Here is a 15,837-nt window from a genome sequence, read left to right on the forward strand (position 1 = left end):
GTCCTGTTCTTTATAAGATGCTTTAATTTACTTCAGTATGACTTTAATTTTGACTTGTTGGGTCTGAGGGTCCACTAGAAAACTTGTTTACTTGCCACCTTACGCACCTGAGTGTTGTTAAAACCCTGGGTGCTGAGACAGATGTCCTGCTGGAGACTTGGGAGTTCCACCTCCCTCAGTGAGCAGCATGGCTTGAACTCTGCTGCTGCCTTGCTGCAGTGGGATGTTTGCCTGCTCTCCAAGGGCCCCTGAAGGATGGAGCTAAATAAACCTGTGTTATTGATTTCCCATGCTCGGAGTCTGTGGATAGCATCCGAGTGCTGCAGGATAGGGAAGACTTCATTAAGGGAAGATTACTGGCCTGAGGTACTGCCTCTGTGCAGAGCCTGCTTCTGGAGTAGCAGGGCACTGGATGGGATGCCTGGGAGGTGGCTGAGTGTCCGCTTTTCACAGAGGCCTCCCAGGGCTGATAAATGTCACCTGGTCCTGCCCTGGGACAAGGGCTGGCCTGGATGGCTCCCCCCAGGCCCTGTGGTTCCTGTGCCCTGGTGTGACACCTCCAAGTGCTCGTTATCCCTGAGCTGGGAGCTTTGTCACTCTGCTGAGTGACTCCAGCCAGCAGCACTCACTGGTGTGCTGCCACATAGTGCCTTGGTGAGCCCTGGCCCTGGTTCTTGGTGGTTCTTCTGCATCTTCTGGGCAGATTATAGAGAATTGTAACTTTTTTTATTGGCTCTGTGTTGATGTTTAAACTTTACAGTGTCTCCTTGGTCACATTTGTGGGCTGGGGAGGAGGGAGGTGGATGAGATCTTTCTACCTGCCTCCTAGTGTTTGAAGGATGGAATAGTTTGTTTAAATTAATCTTTCTGTGCTGAAGTCCTTGAGCAAATACTCTGCTAGGCTGGAGGCTGCTGTCACAGAGAAGTCCCTGCTCTTGACAGGGGGCATCTCTCAAGCCCTACTGTCTGCCCCTCTACAGGAAATACTCCCCATTTCTCACTGCTGCTCCAGCCTCCTGTTGGAGCCTGAGGGAGTCTGTTTCTGTTCCTCTCTGGCATTTTCCTTACACGGTGAAATGTCTCTCATGTGGGAAGGTGCAGTCTCACTTGTTAATCCAATAACAGATGGGGAAGGTTGGGGATGTCCTTTAAATTCCTTCAGCTCTGTTTTAGCTGTGACAGTGAAGCTGGCACAACCCACGGTCTTGCACTGACTGGGACAGTGCTCTGCACAGGTTATGGGAGTGGGCAAGGTGTTAAAAGTGATGCCAAATTTCAGATACAACAGTGGGTGTTTGCTGGGTTTGCCTGGGACTGAGGCCTTGGGCAGAAAGCTCGGGGGAGCTCAGGGCAGCTCCAGCCTTGTATCATCAGTGCGGGGAAGCCCCTTTTGAGCCATTTTATTATCCTGTGTGTTGCCTACAACTGGCTCTGAAAATAAAGCTCTAAGACTCAACTGGTGAGTTTTAGGAGCCAGGCATTCCTTGATTTTGATGCCCTGCATGGTCACAGCACATTGCCTGCCCTGGCAATCAGCTCCCCAAGTGTAGCTGATATGGCAGCGCTACAGGATTGTTCAGTTTCTCTCCCTGCATTCCTGTTACATATCCAGGACACTTCCCAGCACTGATTGTACACAAATCCTTGTAAGGTCTCTGAGGGGCTCCATCGAGGGTCTCTGGTGGTCACCTGTGCAGCCAGACTCTTGTTATGCCAAACAGCTTGTTCATTCTTCAAAGTCAGCTTGACTTAGCTTAAGTTGTGTCCTTGCTGAGTTACACTAAGGCAAGGTGCAGTTTTAACTGCTTTAAAGATCAAATAGATTCTTTTATGTTTGAGGAGGACATGTTAATTCACCTTATCTGAAACAATTGGCCTTTGAATGTGATAATGTGTCCTGAGCATGGGGCAGTTTCTCCTTGCAGAGAAAACCTCAGAAGTGGCTGTTAGTGCCTGACTCCCTCCATTTCTGTGTGCCTGGCTTTGGGAGCTGAATAAGGAAAATGACCTGGATTCGTCTGGATAACTCTGGGCAAGGCAGGGTTATTTGCCTCAATTAAAATATCAGCCTGAAATCTCTCCCTATTCTGCTGGAGCTGATTCTGAGTTGTTACATCTTCCTGTTTTCACACTTCTACCATCCTGGTTCAGACTCAGATGGAAATGGAGCTGGAAAGTCCCAGGAGGGAGGCTGTTCTGATGCTCCCAAGAGCAAAAAATGTGGAAAATCTCAGCAGCAAGTTCACTGTCCACCTGTGAACAGGGGGCAGATCTGTTGGCAATGAGTTCAACATAGTGTTAACAAGGAGCCCCACTTGTCTTCAGCTAAAGCTTGTCTTACAGCCACTGCTCAGGGAGGTGTTTCTTCCAGATCCAGTGCTTTGGTAACCCCCCACTCCTCTGGAGGTGTGCATTTCCAGCAGAGGTGTTCACACGGATGTGCTTATGGAACAGGATTATTCCTCAGTGTTCTGGGGGCCGGGGCATGTGTATTGTTGTCAGCTGGAAAACACTGTGGGGTGCTGGGAGCCTGGGACCAGCTGCTCCTTTCCTGCAATCCAAGAGACCAGAAATGGTGCAGAATGAAATCAAACCTTCCCTGCTCCCCAGCCCTGTGTGCCCCGAGTGCTCATATGGGTCAGAGCTGGGCTTTCGAGCAGGGAAGCTGCCTTACTTTTTGGGAACACGCCTCACTGTGTGGGACCTCTGATACACCTGACTGCTGCAGAATGACCTTCCTTGTCCTCCTTTAGCAATTCCCCTTCCACATGCTGTTTGTTTCTGTTCCCATCTTTATCTGACTGCTCAAAAACAAGAGTATATTAAGAATTGCATCCAATATTAAATGTTTCCTAGGGACCTCCTTTCTAAGAATCTGGACTCAGCTTGTGTGTTTTGTGCTGTTTGTTCCTGGCTTCATAATGTGCTGGAATAAAGAAAATAATTTCCAAGATCTAATTTTGACCTCTATAAAGACAGCAGATGATTTAAAATCATGGAAACCTGGGATGGCTTGGTTTGGAAGGGACCTTAAAGTCCATCCAGTCCCATCCCCTGCCATGGGCAGGGACGCCTTTCACTAGCCCAGGTTGCTCCAAGTCCCGTCCAACCTGGCTTTGGACACTTCCAGGGATGGGGCAGTTCCCCTTGACTCTGATTACTCATCATGTCTGGAGAAGCTGTGGAAAATGCACGAACAACAGTAAACAAGGTCAGAGAAGGATGTTCCCTGATGAGGCTCCTGGAGAACAGCAGTGGAAGGAGCAATGGCACAGATGTATTCACCTCCTCATCACTGGCCTCAGTCACCTTCCCTGGACACAGGGTGTGATCCAGGGGGAGTTTAATGAGGGCTCAGAGTGGTCCTTTGCCTGAAAACCTTTGGAATCTCTGATGTCACACTGTTCAGTCAAACCAATGGAGGCCGTGCATTCTTTCCCATGGCACTAAACTCCAACACGTCACTGCTTCACAAGCACATCTCACCTCCAGGAGTGTTTGGAATATGGTGTGCCAAGGCCTGTTCAGGGAGGGTGGGAGTGCTGTAGGTTGAGGCTGGATATTACAAAAGCAGATTTTTGGTCTGGCACGTGGAGAACTGAGGTTTGTGGAAGGGCCAGGGAAGACCAAGGCTGCCCAGTTCAGCTCTGGGAGCTGAGTAGGCAGAGCCAGGGGGAGCAAGTGGGGCTGTGGGAGTAGGAAAGAAGTGCTGATGGGCTCAAGAGCAAAATGGACCTTCCTCCTCCAGTGTCCCAATTTCCTGTGCAGTGTTTTTACTGGAGATGAGTGCAGTGGGGATTGAGCTGTGTCTGCCTCCAGGTGTAGTACATGTCCCTTCCTGTTCTTGCTGCTCCATCGCTGTGAGGTACCATGGGCTGGGCACATTGTCCGTGTGCTGCTGCTCCTCAACCTCTGCCTGCCCTGGCCAGGCTCGTTCTTTGTCTGGCAGTCAGGAGTGCCCTGGATCAGCCAGCCCTGGGCAGCAGTGCCTGGCACTGCAGGAGCCTGTGGGATGTTTCAGGAGCCCATGGTCCTGCTTGCAGCACTCACTGCACCATTGGGAAACAGGCACAGAACCACCAGTGCTGTAAACACAACGTACTCCTGCCCAGAGAACACTCAGTTATGGGCCTAACCATGTCCCAGTGGCTGAGCAGATAGTTTTTGGGCGTTTTTGTACAAAATCTCACTGCTTTTATGGTATTGTGGCATCTGTGGCCGCTTGTCTCCCTGTGCTGTAGTCTGCTGCCCTCTGACTTGTGCAGATCAAACTGGAGTCAGATCGGGAGCTGTCCGGAATCCTTGGCTTTTGTGGTTTGGGCTCAAAGTAGGACACAAAATACACCCCTGCACACCCACTCAACAGTTCTGCTCTCCGGAGATGGTTGGCAAATACTGGCCTTTGCGGTTTTAAAGGTGTTGCCAATCCTTCCTGGAATGCCAGGGCCCCGAGGGCAGAGCAGCAGCGGGAGGGAGCGGGCACTGGGGATCCGGGAGTTCACCCTGCTGTGCAGTGTCACGGCGCTTCACTAGAGGACAGCATTACACATGGCAAAGTGTCATTAGCACGGAACGGCGCTGGGACAGATTTCTTAGCCATTATGTGCGTGCCAGGAGTAAGCTGAGGTTGAGGGTGCACAGTAATTCCCTAGAAATCGGGAACCATCCAGTCAGGGGGGATTAACACCGTGGCTTAAATGAGTGTCTGCAGACCTTGTCTCCTAAAATATCGGAAGGGTGATGCTGGGACAGGTAGAGCCTGCTGGGTAGGTAGGACAGGGAGACAAGGAAGACTCTCCACTAAAGGAAAAAAAAGGGAAATTTTTGCCTATCAAAGCTGTTGTAGCAGATGGTGGGATGCCCAGTGGTGAAGGTGAGGGATGTAGGATGGGTGTGCTCTGGATGATGGCCTCGCAGGAGAGTGGAAGGGTGGTTGGAATAAAGAAGCACAGCTGTGAGCGCTGCCACTCCCGCCCACTCCCATAGGGGAGCTGTGGGCAGGGCTGCTGCTCCATCCTGTTGCTCCATCAGCTCATGTGGGGACAGAGGCTCCCACAGAGCAGGCACTGGGAAATGGAAGATAAGGAGACTGGGCTGGGCAAAAGGAAGGGAGCTGCAGCTTTGGGGACCACCTTTGTGCAAGCAGGACCTTGGCCCTTGATGTTGTGGCACTGTGTGGCCTCACAGGACTTGGGCGCTGCTCTTCATGCTGCTTGTGTTTGGTTGGGTCTTAATTATTACTGGTTTATTTATTATTTGATTATTTTAGGGGTTTATTCCTTAGGGGAAAGCTGCCCTTGAGTGACATGTGAGTAAAGCTGTGACAGGATTCTTACTTCAGGTTTGTTGGTGAGGCAGAGAAAGCTGTTGACTGTCCAGGTCTGAGGGAAGGCAGGACAGGAGCAGCCTTTCTGGGAAGCCCTGCTTCTGGCTGGAAGCACCCTGGGATCACAGAGCTGTGATAACTCTGCTAAATATCAGACAGGCCACTGGATCCAGTAGCTGTTACTGATCTCACCTGCCCTTGGCAGTACCTTGGCAAAGCTCATCCCACCTCTCACTGTGACCTCCCTCCAGGGCCTTCCTGCAGTGCTGTCAGGATTCCAGAGGCTAGGAGAACAGCACCTCTGAGCAAGATTGATGCTCTCTGTTCCTCCCCCTGCTGCTCCCTAATTCAAAGGGAAGAAGCCCTGGAGCTGCTCTGACCTTGGAGAAGGGATCAGGGGAGGGTACAGAACTTCCACTCCTCAGTGAGCCCTCTGTCATCTGCTGCTTCTCTGCTTGGGAGTAACAGCATTCCCTGAGTGGGGGATCCTGTGACATTGCCTTGGCTGGGCCTGGAATTCCCCAGTGATCCACATGGCACGTGCAAAGGAAGCCTAATGCCACGAGTGTGGCTCAGCTGGGAGACCAGAGGTCCCTGGAAAACTGTGTTAGTAAGCGCAGAAAACACAGTTGTGGCTGGAAATGTTGAAACTCTTATTCCTAGTTTGTTGGGCAGATAAACCCTTTAAGGACATGTACAAAGGACGTTGGGTTTGTTCAGGGTTCTCTCTTTCCTTTTCAGGAATCTCTGATTCCTGCCCTCTTTATTGGCTTACAGCTGGAGAACTTGCTACAGTTCCACTTAATCTCTCCTGCCTCGTGCCACTAACACCTGAGAATGCCCTTAGGATTCCTTCAGACTGCATTCCTGGCTGTCCAGGCTGCTCCAAAGTGCCAGACTTACCCAACTGGGTCCATCAGGGCTGGGAAGGAGGGAATAAAACATGCAGCTGGCTCCCCTGGCACAGTGGGGGCTTTGTCCCCCATTCTCAGAGACTCTGTGCCACCTCTGACAGCATCTTGTTCCTCTTGAGCACTGGCAAGTGCCACACCTGGGCTTTTATAGGAGACAAGGATGACATCCCACTGTGTGTTTGGGAATCCTTTCCAGCCAGAGTGGCACATGATCTCCACTGCTGATGAGCTGTGGGGCTCTGCCTCTGCCTGAAATAACCTTTCCCATGTTGGACCTTTCAGAAGCCACTCCTGGGGAGCCAGTACCTATCAGCCACCAGAGCCCCTTTCCCTCATTTGCTGCCAACACGGAATTCCTTCGTTCCAGGGTCAGGAGCAGGGACTCCTTGGCCCTGTTTGCCTTTAACCTGTTCTACTTTGGGTCACTTCCCTGCAGCCTCGTCACTACAATCCCCCCTGTCCCACCTCTCCCATTCCGTGTCCCACAGTATCTGCCACGGACTCAAGTGAATCTGGAGAGCAGTGCAGTTCCTCGGGACTCTGGGAATGTTTTATTTTCTCTGGGGAATTTCCAGCTGCTCTGCTGGTCTGTGTCACTTTCTGGATGACGTTCAGAAGAGCCCATAAGAGAGGGGCTGGAGAGGAGTGCAGCGCGTGGCCCCAGCGATGGAGTGAGTTCCTTTCCCGGGATATCTGGCTCATTGCACGGAGGGGGCAGTCTGCCTGCAGCCAGGGCCGGGCTGCTCGGCACCTCAGCGGCCGGAGCGTCTCTGGCAATGCCTGCACTCCGTCGAGAGAACACTTAAGGAAGTGGAGCTGCGGAAGTGGAGCGAGCCGGGTGCCTCTCGAGCTGCGCTCCGAGGAGCGGGTCCCTCCGGAGCCACAGCGGGTGCCTGCCCGCCTGCCCACGGGCACCGCCTGCCTCCCTGGGTGACCTGGGGTGAGGCTCTGCCTGCCCGGAGAGCTGCTGATTTACAATGCAGATTCCTCGCTCCCTGCCCCTCCTGAGCTGGGCTGGGATATAAGAGGCCGTTCGCTCTCCGATGCCAACAGTGGCCATGGCAGAGCGCCCTGCAACGTGAGAGGCACAGATAGAGCAGAGGGGCCGAGCGGAGCCGAGTGTGCAGCTGCCCTTGCTCCTGGAGGCTGAGGAGCACATCGGTGGGACCATGTCCATGCTGACCCCCGTCCTGCAGCCCCCCGAGGTGAAGGAGTACCTGTGCAAGGGCGAGCGCTTCATCAAATGGGACGATGTGAGTACTGGGGCTTGGCTTCCCCACATGGGGTGTGTGGTGTCCCCGAGACACTGTGGTGTGGGCAGGGTTTGTGGGGAGGCTCAGCGTGCTGGATGGGACGTTGTGTGTCCCACCTGAGAGCAGAGATGCCTGCGTGGGGAGAGGGAAGTGGGAAGAACAGGAGAGCTGAGGGCTAAGATCAAGGGCGTTGTGTGTGTGAGGGGTTGGGGTTTTGGCGGCTGCACCTCTGGTTGGGGACGATGGAAGCAAAGGGAGTGATGTGCACTGGGTCTGTGTGTGCAGCACTGGGGTGGGACCAGAGTCCAGCCCTTGGGGAGGATCCTGCTGGGATCTCCCCGGGGTGAGAGGTGCGCGCTACATTCGGATTGTCCAGATGAGCCTGAGGGGTAGGATCTGCTCCAGAGCTGAGAGGGCTCACTGTGCTTTGCAGATAGAGAGGAAATCAGGCTCCAAGTTGCTTCCTCTTATGGCCCTGTTGCCTGAGTGGATCAGCGGGCCATGGCCTCCCACGCCTGCCCTGCTCCGGGCTCTGGGAATTCCCAAGTGCACAGTGGCAGAGGGCCTGTGCTATGACAGGGCTGGAGCCTCTGGGGTGCTGCAGGAAGCTGCTGCTCTTTCCAGCTCTGTGTCCTTCTTACCTTCAAAACAGCTGGTTTGCAGTCCCGCCCTTCTGTGTGAGGGGAAGAATGTGAGGAGCACAAGTTAATTTGAAGGTAACGTTTCCCCCCCTCTTTTTGTAAGGAGGCAAAGGAGTGTTCAGCCCAGTACCCACACACCTGAGCAGGAGGTGGATTGTCTGCTGTTGAGCACAGATGGGAGAAAACCAGAATAACCAGGTTGTGGTTATTCACCAGGATCTGGGGACATGGTTGTTGATGTGTTGCGAATGAGATGATTAGAAGAAGCCTCCAGCAGCAGTGCAGGAGGGATTAGTGCTTTGGTGGGTGTGAAGCTGGAACAGAGTTTGAAGTCCCAAGGCAGCGTGGGGGGGTAGATCACTTCTGTGCAGCAGCAGCAGGTGGTCCAGGGCACCACGAAATGAGAGGGCAATGTGCTGTGCAGCTGACAGAGGGGGTGGGTGCTGAGGAATACAGGTTAGAATATCATTGCCAGTTACTCCACCAGCAGTACATAAATGGGAGGATGACACCAGAGTACAGTGGAAAGTGCAGCCTGCCCCCTCCTTCCCGTGGGCCCACTGCCTGCAGGGTGCACTTGGGGCTTCTTGGAAATTGAACAGAGATCTGGTTTCTGAGAATGACAGTAGCCAAAGTTCTTTAAAGTTGCTGCTGACTTTGTGCTCTGTCCTTGGAGACCACTCTCTCAAAAACTTGAAGCTGTTAAGTACTTCACTGGGAATTTCTGGGATAGGCTCCCTTGAAACCTAAGGTGGGTCAAGTTGGGCTTCCAAGACCCACCAAGTGTTTATTTGCTGCTGTAACCATTGGAGTTCATGAGCTTTAATTCCTGCCTGGATCTTTCCTTAAGGTTTACAAATTTGTAAACATTCCTAAATTGTTGCCTCAGCTAAGTGGTTTGGAGGCTTGGTCTCCACCAATAACAAAGGCTTCTCCTTAAGTGGGCCGTTCTGGTCACGTTGCTCCATCTCATTGAGCTTTCCCAATCCAGGGTGAGAGCAGGCTGCAGAGGATGATGGGGAGAGCTCCAGGCTGCAGGATTGCTGTGCTTTAGAACCCCTGAGTGCTGGTTGTCTGTCTGTCTTTGAATTGACCTGGCCATGCTGTCAGCAACAGTTTGGAACTCCTTCCACAGTAAGTGAGGCACAGGAATGAAGGCAGATCATATTGGGCTCTTACATCACTCTGGACAGTTTGGGACTAGACTGGGGTCTTCCAGCAAAAAAAAAAAAAAAAGCAAACCCACACTGTTTCTACAGAGCCCTCACCTTGTCCAGCTTTTATAAGGCATTGTCTGGAGGAGAGGGCAGCAGAGCTGTTCTGACCTGGCCCACAGTTCCTGTAACACCTTGGGGTTGGGTAGCACCCAGCAAATGCCAAGCGGGCTGAAGAGGACATGGACAGTAGTTTAGTTCAAGAACCAGCTTGGGAACCCTTTCAGAATCCAGAGAGGGCACAGAGTAGTGGGTGACCTCTTAAGTGGGGCAGATGGGTGTGGGTTTGCTCTGTGCTGACTCTTAGCCCTTGTAGTAGCTCAGGAGCCCGACTGTCACAGCCCCCCTGCAGCCTCAGCTGACCTTCAGTGCTGCTTCATGGGAGATAAGGCTAATCTAGAACCTGGCACAATGCTCTGGGGAGGACCACAGTGCCTGTGCTGCTCCTCATGGCTCGTGGCCACGTGTGCAGGGAGCCAGCCAGGAGCTCTGGGAGCACGGACGTGGTGCTGGGCAGCTCGATGCTGTCCCTGGAAGAGCAGGAGAACAACAACAGGGAGTAAAAGGAGCACAGATGATGTGCTGTGCAATGAGCTCACCATAACAAAGATGTCGGATCTGGAACTGGAGGTCCCTGGAAATACAGATACACTCTAGGGTGAAGAATGAGTTCAGTGACAAAGTGACAAACCCAAGGGACAAGTGCAATGTCCACATTTCATTACTGGTTTCAGCTCAGCAGCTGGGTGTTTCAGCTTCCTGAATTGAGTTTGGAGCCTTCCCAGAAATGGCTGATAGGCCTTATGATCCTGTCTTGTGTGGTACCAGAGGGCAAGTACAGTGAGGAGTCTTCTACAATGAGCGAGTGGAGGGGCTGGGACACACAGAGGCACCAGGAGTCCTCATCCCTGTCTCCAGAGAGCTCACACTGATTCTTCTCTTAGCTTGCACAGGAGATGGGAATGGATCTTATCTTGTGGGGGTCTCCACAGCTGCTTCTTCCCCTGTGTGTGCACAGCCAGTCTGTGGGGCTGTGTTTGCACTGGGAACCTGGTATTCCATGGTGGGTTCTCCAATTCAGCTGAGGTACCAACTTTCTTTTTGTGTTTTTTTGATCAGGAAACAGCAAGTGCTTCTCCCGTGATTCTCCGAGTGGATCCGAAGGGCTTTTACGTGTACTGGACCTATCAGAACAAGGTGAGCTCTGACACTGCACCCCTTGGGCTCCAAACAGCCCAACAGGTCTGTGTGAGATGAACACACCACAGGTGCTGAGGCCTGTACTCAGGAACAAACTGCCACAGCCATTCCTCTCAGCAGGAACACTTCACAGGGTGGGAGTTATTCCGTGGCAGGTTTGTCTTCCCAGTGCCAGGGCAGAGCAGGAGGTGAAGCTGTGAGCGTGGCCTTTCCCTGCCTGTCATGGAGAACAGTCATGTTGATATCCCTGTCACCCAGAGGGTTCTCCCAGCCTGGACAGTGGCCCATTAACTGACTAACTGGGGTTTTAGACATTTTAATTCAAAAGACCAGAGCAGTGACCGTAGTGCTGTCGTGCCCACACAGAGTCTGGAGGGCAGGGTGTGCCCAGGGTGCCGTGTCCTCACCCTGGAGCAGAGCAGGGGCTGCAGCTGCTGCAGGGGAGGGAGAGGCAGCACAGCCAGGGGAGAGTTCAGTTCCTCAGTCGGGAGTAGCAGTGAGTGGTGGGGAGCTCTGGCTGAGAGAGGTGGAAGGCTGGGCTCACTTCTGCTTTCCAGAGCAGGGCTGTGGTTCAGCTCCACTTCCTCCCCCTGACCTACATGATGAGGCAGAGGCAGAGCCCGTCCTGCACAGGCCCTGGCCGGGGACCTGAGGGCTTTGGGGGAGCTCTGTCTTTCCAGGAGATGGTACCCAGTGCCAGCTGGGCCAGGCAGTGCCACAGCCGTGTCCTGCAGAGCAGTGTCACAGGGCTGGGCACTGTCACACCCCTCCAGGTGTCTCTGTCACCCCCATCCCCCTTTCAAGGTCTGCTCCAGGCAGTAGAATTTCTACTGTAAGGGTTCCAGCAGGAAGAAGTGGAGCACACAAAGTGAGGGAGCTGCTGTCACCATGGAAGGGGAGATACCTCACTGGGATGCCTGGGAAGGGGGCTGGGGGAACGGGAGAAAGCTGCCACGAGGAAACCCAGACTGAGGGGGGTGTCTCACATTCCTGGAAAATGCTTTTGATTAACTCCTAAAGTCAAGTGAACTGCTTTTGCACTAGGGATTCAGAAAGGAGTGGGATTAGGAGTAAAATTCCTGTCCTGCTGAACAATAAAATGGGGATACAGCCAGAAGACATGGTATCCACATTGTCCCATGTTGGGATCTTGGAAAATAATATTATCTGCTGCAACAAGTATAATTTGTTCTCCAGACCCACAGCGAGAGGAAAAATTAGTAACAGAGGAAGGAAATCCAGGTTGGATGTTAAAAGAACAAACAAGAACATGACAACAAGCCAGTAGTGGGGATGTGGAGGGGCTGCCTGGGGAAGGCTGTGGAGTGTCTTCCATGGGAATTGCTTCCCTCCCTGCCTTGGTCCTGCTGGGACAGCTCTTCTGCAGGGAAAAGCACTGGCTGAGACCTGCCTTGTAACTTCTGGGGGCACTGTGATGGAGTGCTTTCCTTCTCCATTGCCCTTCCTCATCTTCCTTGTCGTTGTTGTCTTGTAGGAAATGGAAATTCTGGATATCACCAGCATCCGAGACACCCGAGTGGGGCGGTTTGCCAAAATCCCCAAGGTGAGTCCGCAGCTTCTTTCTACCTGATGTTCCTGTGGCAAAGACAGGGCTGCCTGGGGCTTTGGTGGAAGCTCAGGCAGCTTGTCCTGGATTGCTGGTGGAAGAAGTGGAGGGTTTCTTACCTCCTTGCATCACAACTATGTAAATACAGAAAAGCCGTCTTTACTCCTGTCCCTGAGCTCCCTGGGGTCCTCTGTGCACCCAAAAGAGGCACTTCCAGACTATGGTAGGAAGCAATATCAACAATGGCCTTTCCAAGTGCCCTGCTGCCCTGGAAAGTCCTGCTGGAGACTGTGATGCTCCTGCACTGAGTCACTGGAGCTGCTCTTGTGCAAGGATGCACAGGCTGGGTCAGGGCACCCCCAAACCTGGAGTTACAGCGAGCTTCCAGCCCTGTGTGCTGGGGTTTTTCCCTTTAAAGGGAAGAAAATGCACTTTCAGAAAAACTAGTTTCTTTCTTTTGTTTTTCCCCCCCTATAGTTTGCCACTGTCTGCTTGCAGGGTGGCACATGAAGGGAAGCACATGATCAGGGCTTTGCTCTTGCTCTCAGCTGTAATTTAAGCTTCCTGCAGCAACGTTGTCCTTGCTAGGACTTTTTGCCTGGGACTGTTTTTTGGTTTGTTTTTAACTTTTCCATGTATGGAAAGGCAAGCAGAAAACTACAGTGAAGGTGGAAAGCACCCAAAGGAGTAGAGCTGGTGGCTCCCGTGGTGATGCAGGTGACTGTCTAAGGCAGAAGGTTTTGCAATATCTGCTGAGCCTTTTGCACAAGCCCTGCAGCTGTTTTCTCAATCTGCTCTGAAAAGGCCTGTCCAGAGCTCCCTGAGACCAGTGTTTCTCTAAACACCATGTCAGGTGGGTGCTAAAGGCACAGCAGAGCTCAAGAACAGCACCCCTGTCCCTACAAGTCATAAGTCCTTCTGAGGAACTGGGTTTCTCCTTGGAAATTCACTCGAATGGAACATATTTGAGTTTTCAACACACCTAAAACTTTGTCTGCAACTTGTTCTGTGGGAATAGTGTTCGAAAAAAAGCTCTCTGGATGTTGTTTTTTCATTTGAGAGGATAAAATATTTGGGGCTGGTAGAGTTGGTACCACACTCCGGACAAGATCCCTAAGGAAAAGGCCAACTTAAAGGAGAGGTATGAGACAGTATTTTCTGGGATAGTAAACTTTGAGGAATGACATGTTTACAAAATGAACTGGGCTTTGATAAAGGTGATAAATTGCTGGTGGAAGTATTGAGGCCGTGGGTGGATGTCCTGGTGGCAACAGGCAGGAGAAAAATGTCCTAGATTTTAGCAATTAGTTAAGGAAGACTAATTGGAGGCTGCCAGGAGAAGAGAGAGTTTGCCAATGGGACCGAGTTATTTGGGGTAATAAAATGATGCTGATTTGTAGGAAGACCTTGAATTGCTGATTGACTGGATGATCTGGTGAGTGATAACATTCAGACAGATAAAAATCAGGCAGTGCAGACAGAGAAAAGTCCCTCATCCTTCAGCAAGAACAGGCCCTGGGGTGGCTGTTGGTACTCAGACACTCCGTGGGTGTGTGCTACGATATCAACACTGTTCAGCAGGACCGCGCCGAGAAAGTAAATTGTACGTTGGGAATGATAAGGAAATAATTAGGAAATCCTGCTGCCGTGTGCACCCCCAGTGCACCCCTATTTCTGTGCTATTCTAGTGTCTTAGAACAAGGCAAGAGCTGGAAAAGGCAGGGAAGAGCAGTGGGATTAATAAAGGAGCCAAATGGCTGCTGTGGGAAGAGCATGTGAGTAGGAGGAACTGTAGTCTGGCAGAAGGGAAAAGATGAGGGGGATGTGGAGGAGGGTTGTGAGTGCTGGAAAACCAGGAGTTGAATGGAGGAGGTGAGCACAAAGCACTCACTCGGGGTTTGAAGCAGTTCCTCAGGGTTTCTTCCAGTGTCAGAGTCCACATCGAGTGGAGTGTTCCAGAGGCAGGTGAGGCACAAGCAGGAGGTGCCATGGGATGCTTCCTGCCCCAGCCCTGGAAACCTCTGTGAGTGCAGAAAGTCGGGATGAGAAAGGAATGCCCTTGGGGGTTATTGGATGTGAGCTGGTGCCTCTGGCTTGGGAAGCTGCTGAAGCCCAGCTTGCTGGGAGCTGCAGGGATGTGCCAGGGAGGTGTCAGTGTGTTCTCCCTGTAGCTGTGCATTCCTCAGGCCCTGGATCCGGGTCTGACGGGGGAGCTGCCGTGTTCCAGCCCTTGTAATAGGCCAGGGATGTTATTTTACAGCCTGGGAATTGTCTACAGCTCTTTTTTGATGAACAAGGAAGCAAAGGTCAAGCACCAAGGGATTTATTAAGTATTGTCAGCAGGCAGAAGTGATGCATTTGCTGACAACCTTTCCCTTAGGGGATGCTGGGAGGTCCTGTGTGGGCACTGAAAGAGTTGTTGAACCAGAGTGGTGGGAGGCATGTGCCATCCAGGCCTGGAAAACTCTTATTTACACGTGGCTGTGCTGTCCATGATGCTTCTGGCTCAGAGCCCTCGGGGGTGTGTTCAGCTGCCTTTCCCCAGAGCACAGTTTCACAAAGGAATGCAGAAAGCAGGGAAAATGTCTTCCCAGGAACCACCACACCCTCCAGGTGGGGCAGCTCTGGCTGGGGTGTCATTATAGAGGGTATAAACATGGTGTGACAAAACAAAGTTTGGTTTGGGGTGAAAGAGTGGACACGGTGCTGTGTGGAGCACTGTGGAGGCTTGGAATGGTTTTGGGGTAGAACTGCTGGATTCATACAGACAGTTGTTTCACTGGCTGAAAGTGGAGGAGAAAGAGCTGATGGATCTTACTTAGGACAAGGAGAACAGGATCACAGCTGCAGGAAGAGCTCTGGGTAGCAACAGTAGCAAATGGAGCATCCTTTCCCCTTCCCTGTAAGTGATTCCATAGTAAATCCACAGCTGCTGTGAGGAAAAGCTTGTGGCCTGGTTTTCCTCCTGGACTGTGACTGAGGGAATTTCAGAGGAAGGAAAGTGCCCCTGCTTTCCTCGGCAAGGGGCTGTGCAGGTTTAGGCTGTGGCTTGAGGATGGAACATGCCCTGAGCTCTCCAGCCCCACAGCAGTGATGTGAGTCTCCCTGGGAGTGGGACTCCCTGGGGATGTGGGGAGCTCCCTGCTTTCAGTAGCACTTTCCCACCACTGCTGAGCAGGAGGTTTGGGGTTTTCCTTTGTGACCTCCACACACAGCAAGAGGAGCGACACCAAAGCGCCCCCGCGGAAAACCACTTGAGAAGGGCCCCGCTCCCTCCCAGGTCACAGCCGGGCCCCACCCCGGAGCCTGGGGAGCGTGGAAAGTGTGGCATGGAAAGGGAGTCACTGTGGGCTGGCAGCAGGAGGAGCCCCCTCCCAGTGGGAATGCTGCTCTCTTGCCCTCCCAGCCTGCCAGGGTTCTCCTGCTCCCCACTGTGTGAGCTCCTCCCGGAGCTGCTCCGTGGTTTTCCTTCACAGAAAGTTTCTCTTGAGAGACAGGGCAGAACAAACCTTGGCGTGTGTTCAAGAGCACTGGAGATAAGAGTGAGCAGGGCCTTTGAAGAACCAGGAGACAAGATGGAGAGCAGCTCAGCACTGACACAGTCGGGTGTTATTTACACTCAGGTCTGTGTTTGCCTTTTGGTAACGAGGGACAACAAGGGCTCCTCCATTTCGGGTGGGTTTTGGAGGCACCAAGACCCCAGAGCGCTGACAGAGAACGTA

The 15,837-nt window shown here is 52.5% G+C and overlaps 1 protein-coding gene across 5 annotated transcripts in view; it reads left to right on the top strand.

Moving 5' to 3' along the window:
- PLCB2 (phospholipase C beta 2) overlaps nucleotides 1-15,837 on the top strand; it is a 43,734-nt gene that overhangs the window by 2,004 nt on the left and 25,893 nt on the right. The window contains exons 2-4 of one of the 5 annotated variants that reach the window (XM_050335554.1): nucleotides 6,729-7,493; nucleotides 10,468-10,545; nucleotides 12,044-12,112. In XM_050335554.1, the coding sequence (XP_050191511.1) occupies nucleotides 7,410-7,493; nucleotides 10,468-10,545; nucleotides 12,044-12,112 (231 nt within the window). In that variant the 5' untranslated portion in view covers nucleotides 6,729-7,409. Of the gene's footprint in view, nucleotides 1-6,447; nucleotides 7,494-8,187; nucleotides 8,210-9,207; nucleotides 9,269-10,467; nucleotides 10,546-12,043; nucleotides 12,113-15,837 lie in introns of those variants that run through there. The other 4 variants (XM_050335555.1, XM_050335558.1, XM_050335557.1 and 1 more) reach the window with 4 other exon arrangements.

The sequence above is a fragment of the Myiozetetes cayanensis genome, unplaced genomic scaffold (genome assembly GCF_022539395.1).
Source record: "Myiozetetes cayanensis isolate MyiCay16 unplaced genomic scaffold, myiCay2020 scf6-25, whole genome shotgun sequence".
Taxonomy (NCBI): domain Eukaryota; kingdom Metazoa; phylum Chordata; class Aves; order Passeriformes; family Tyrannidae; genus Myiozetetes; species Myiozetetes cayanensis.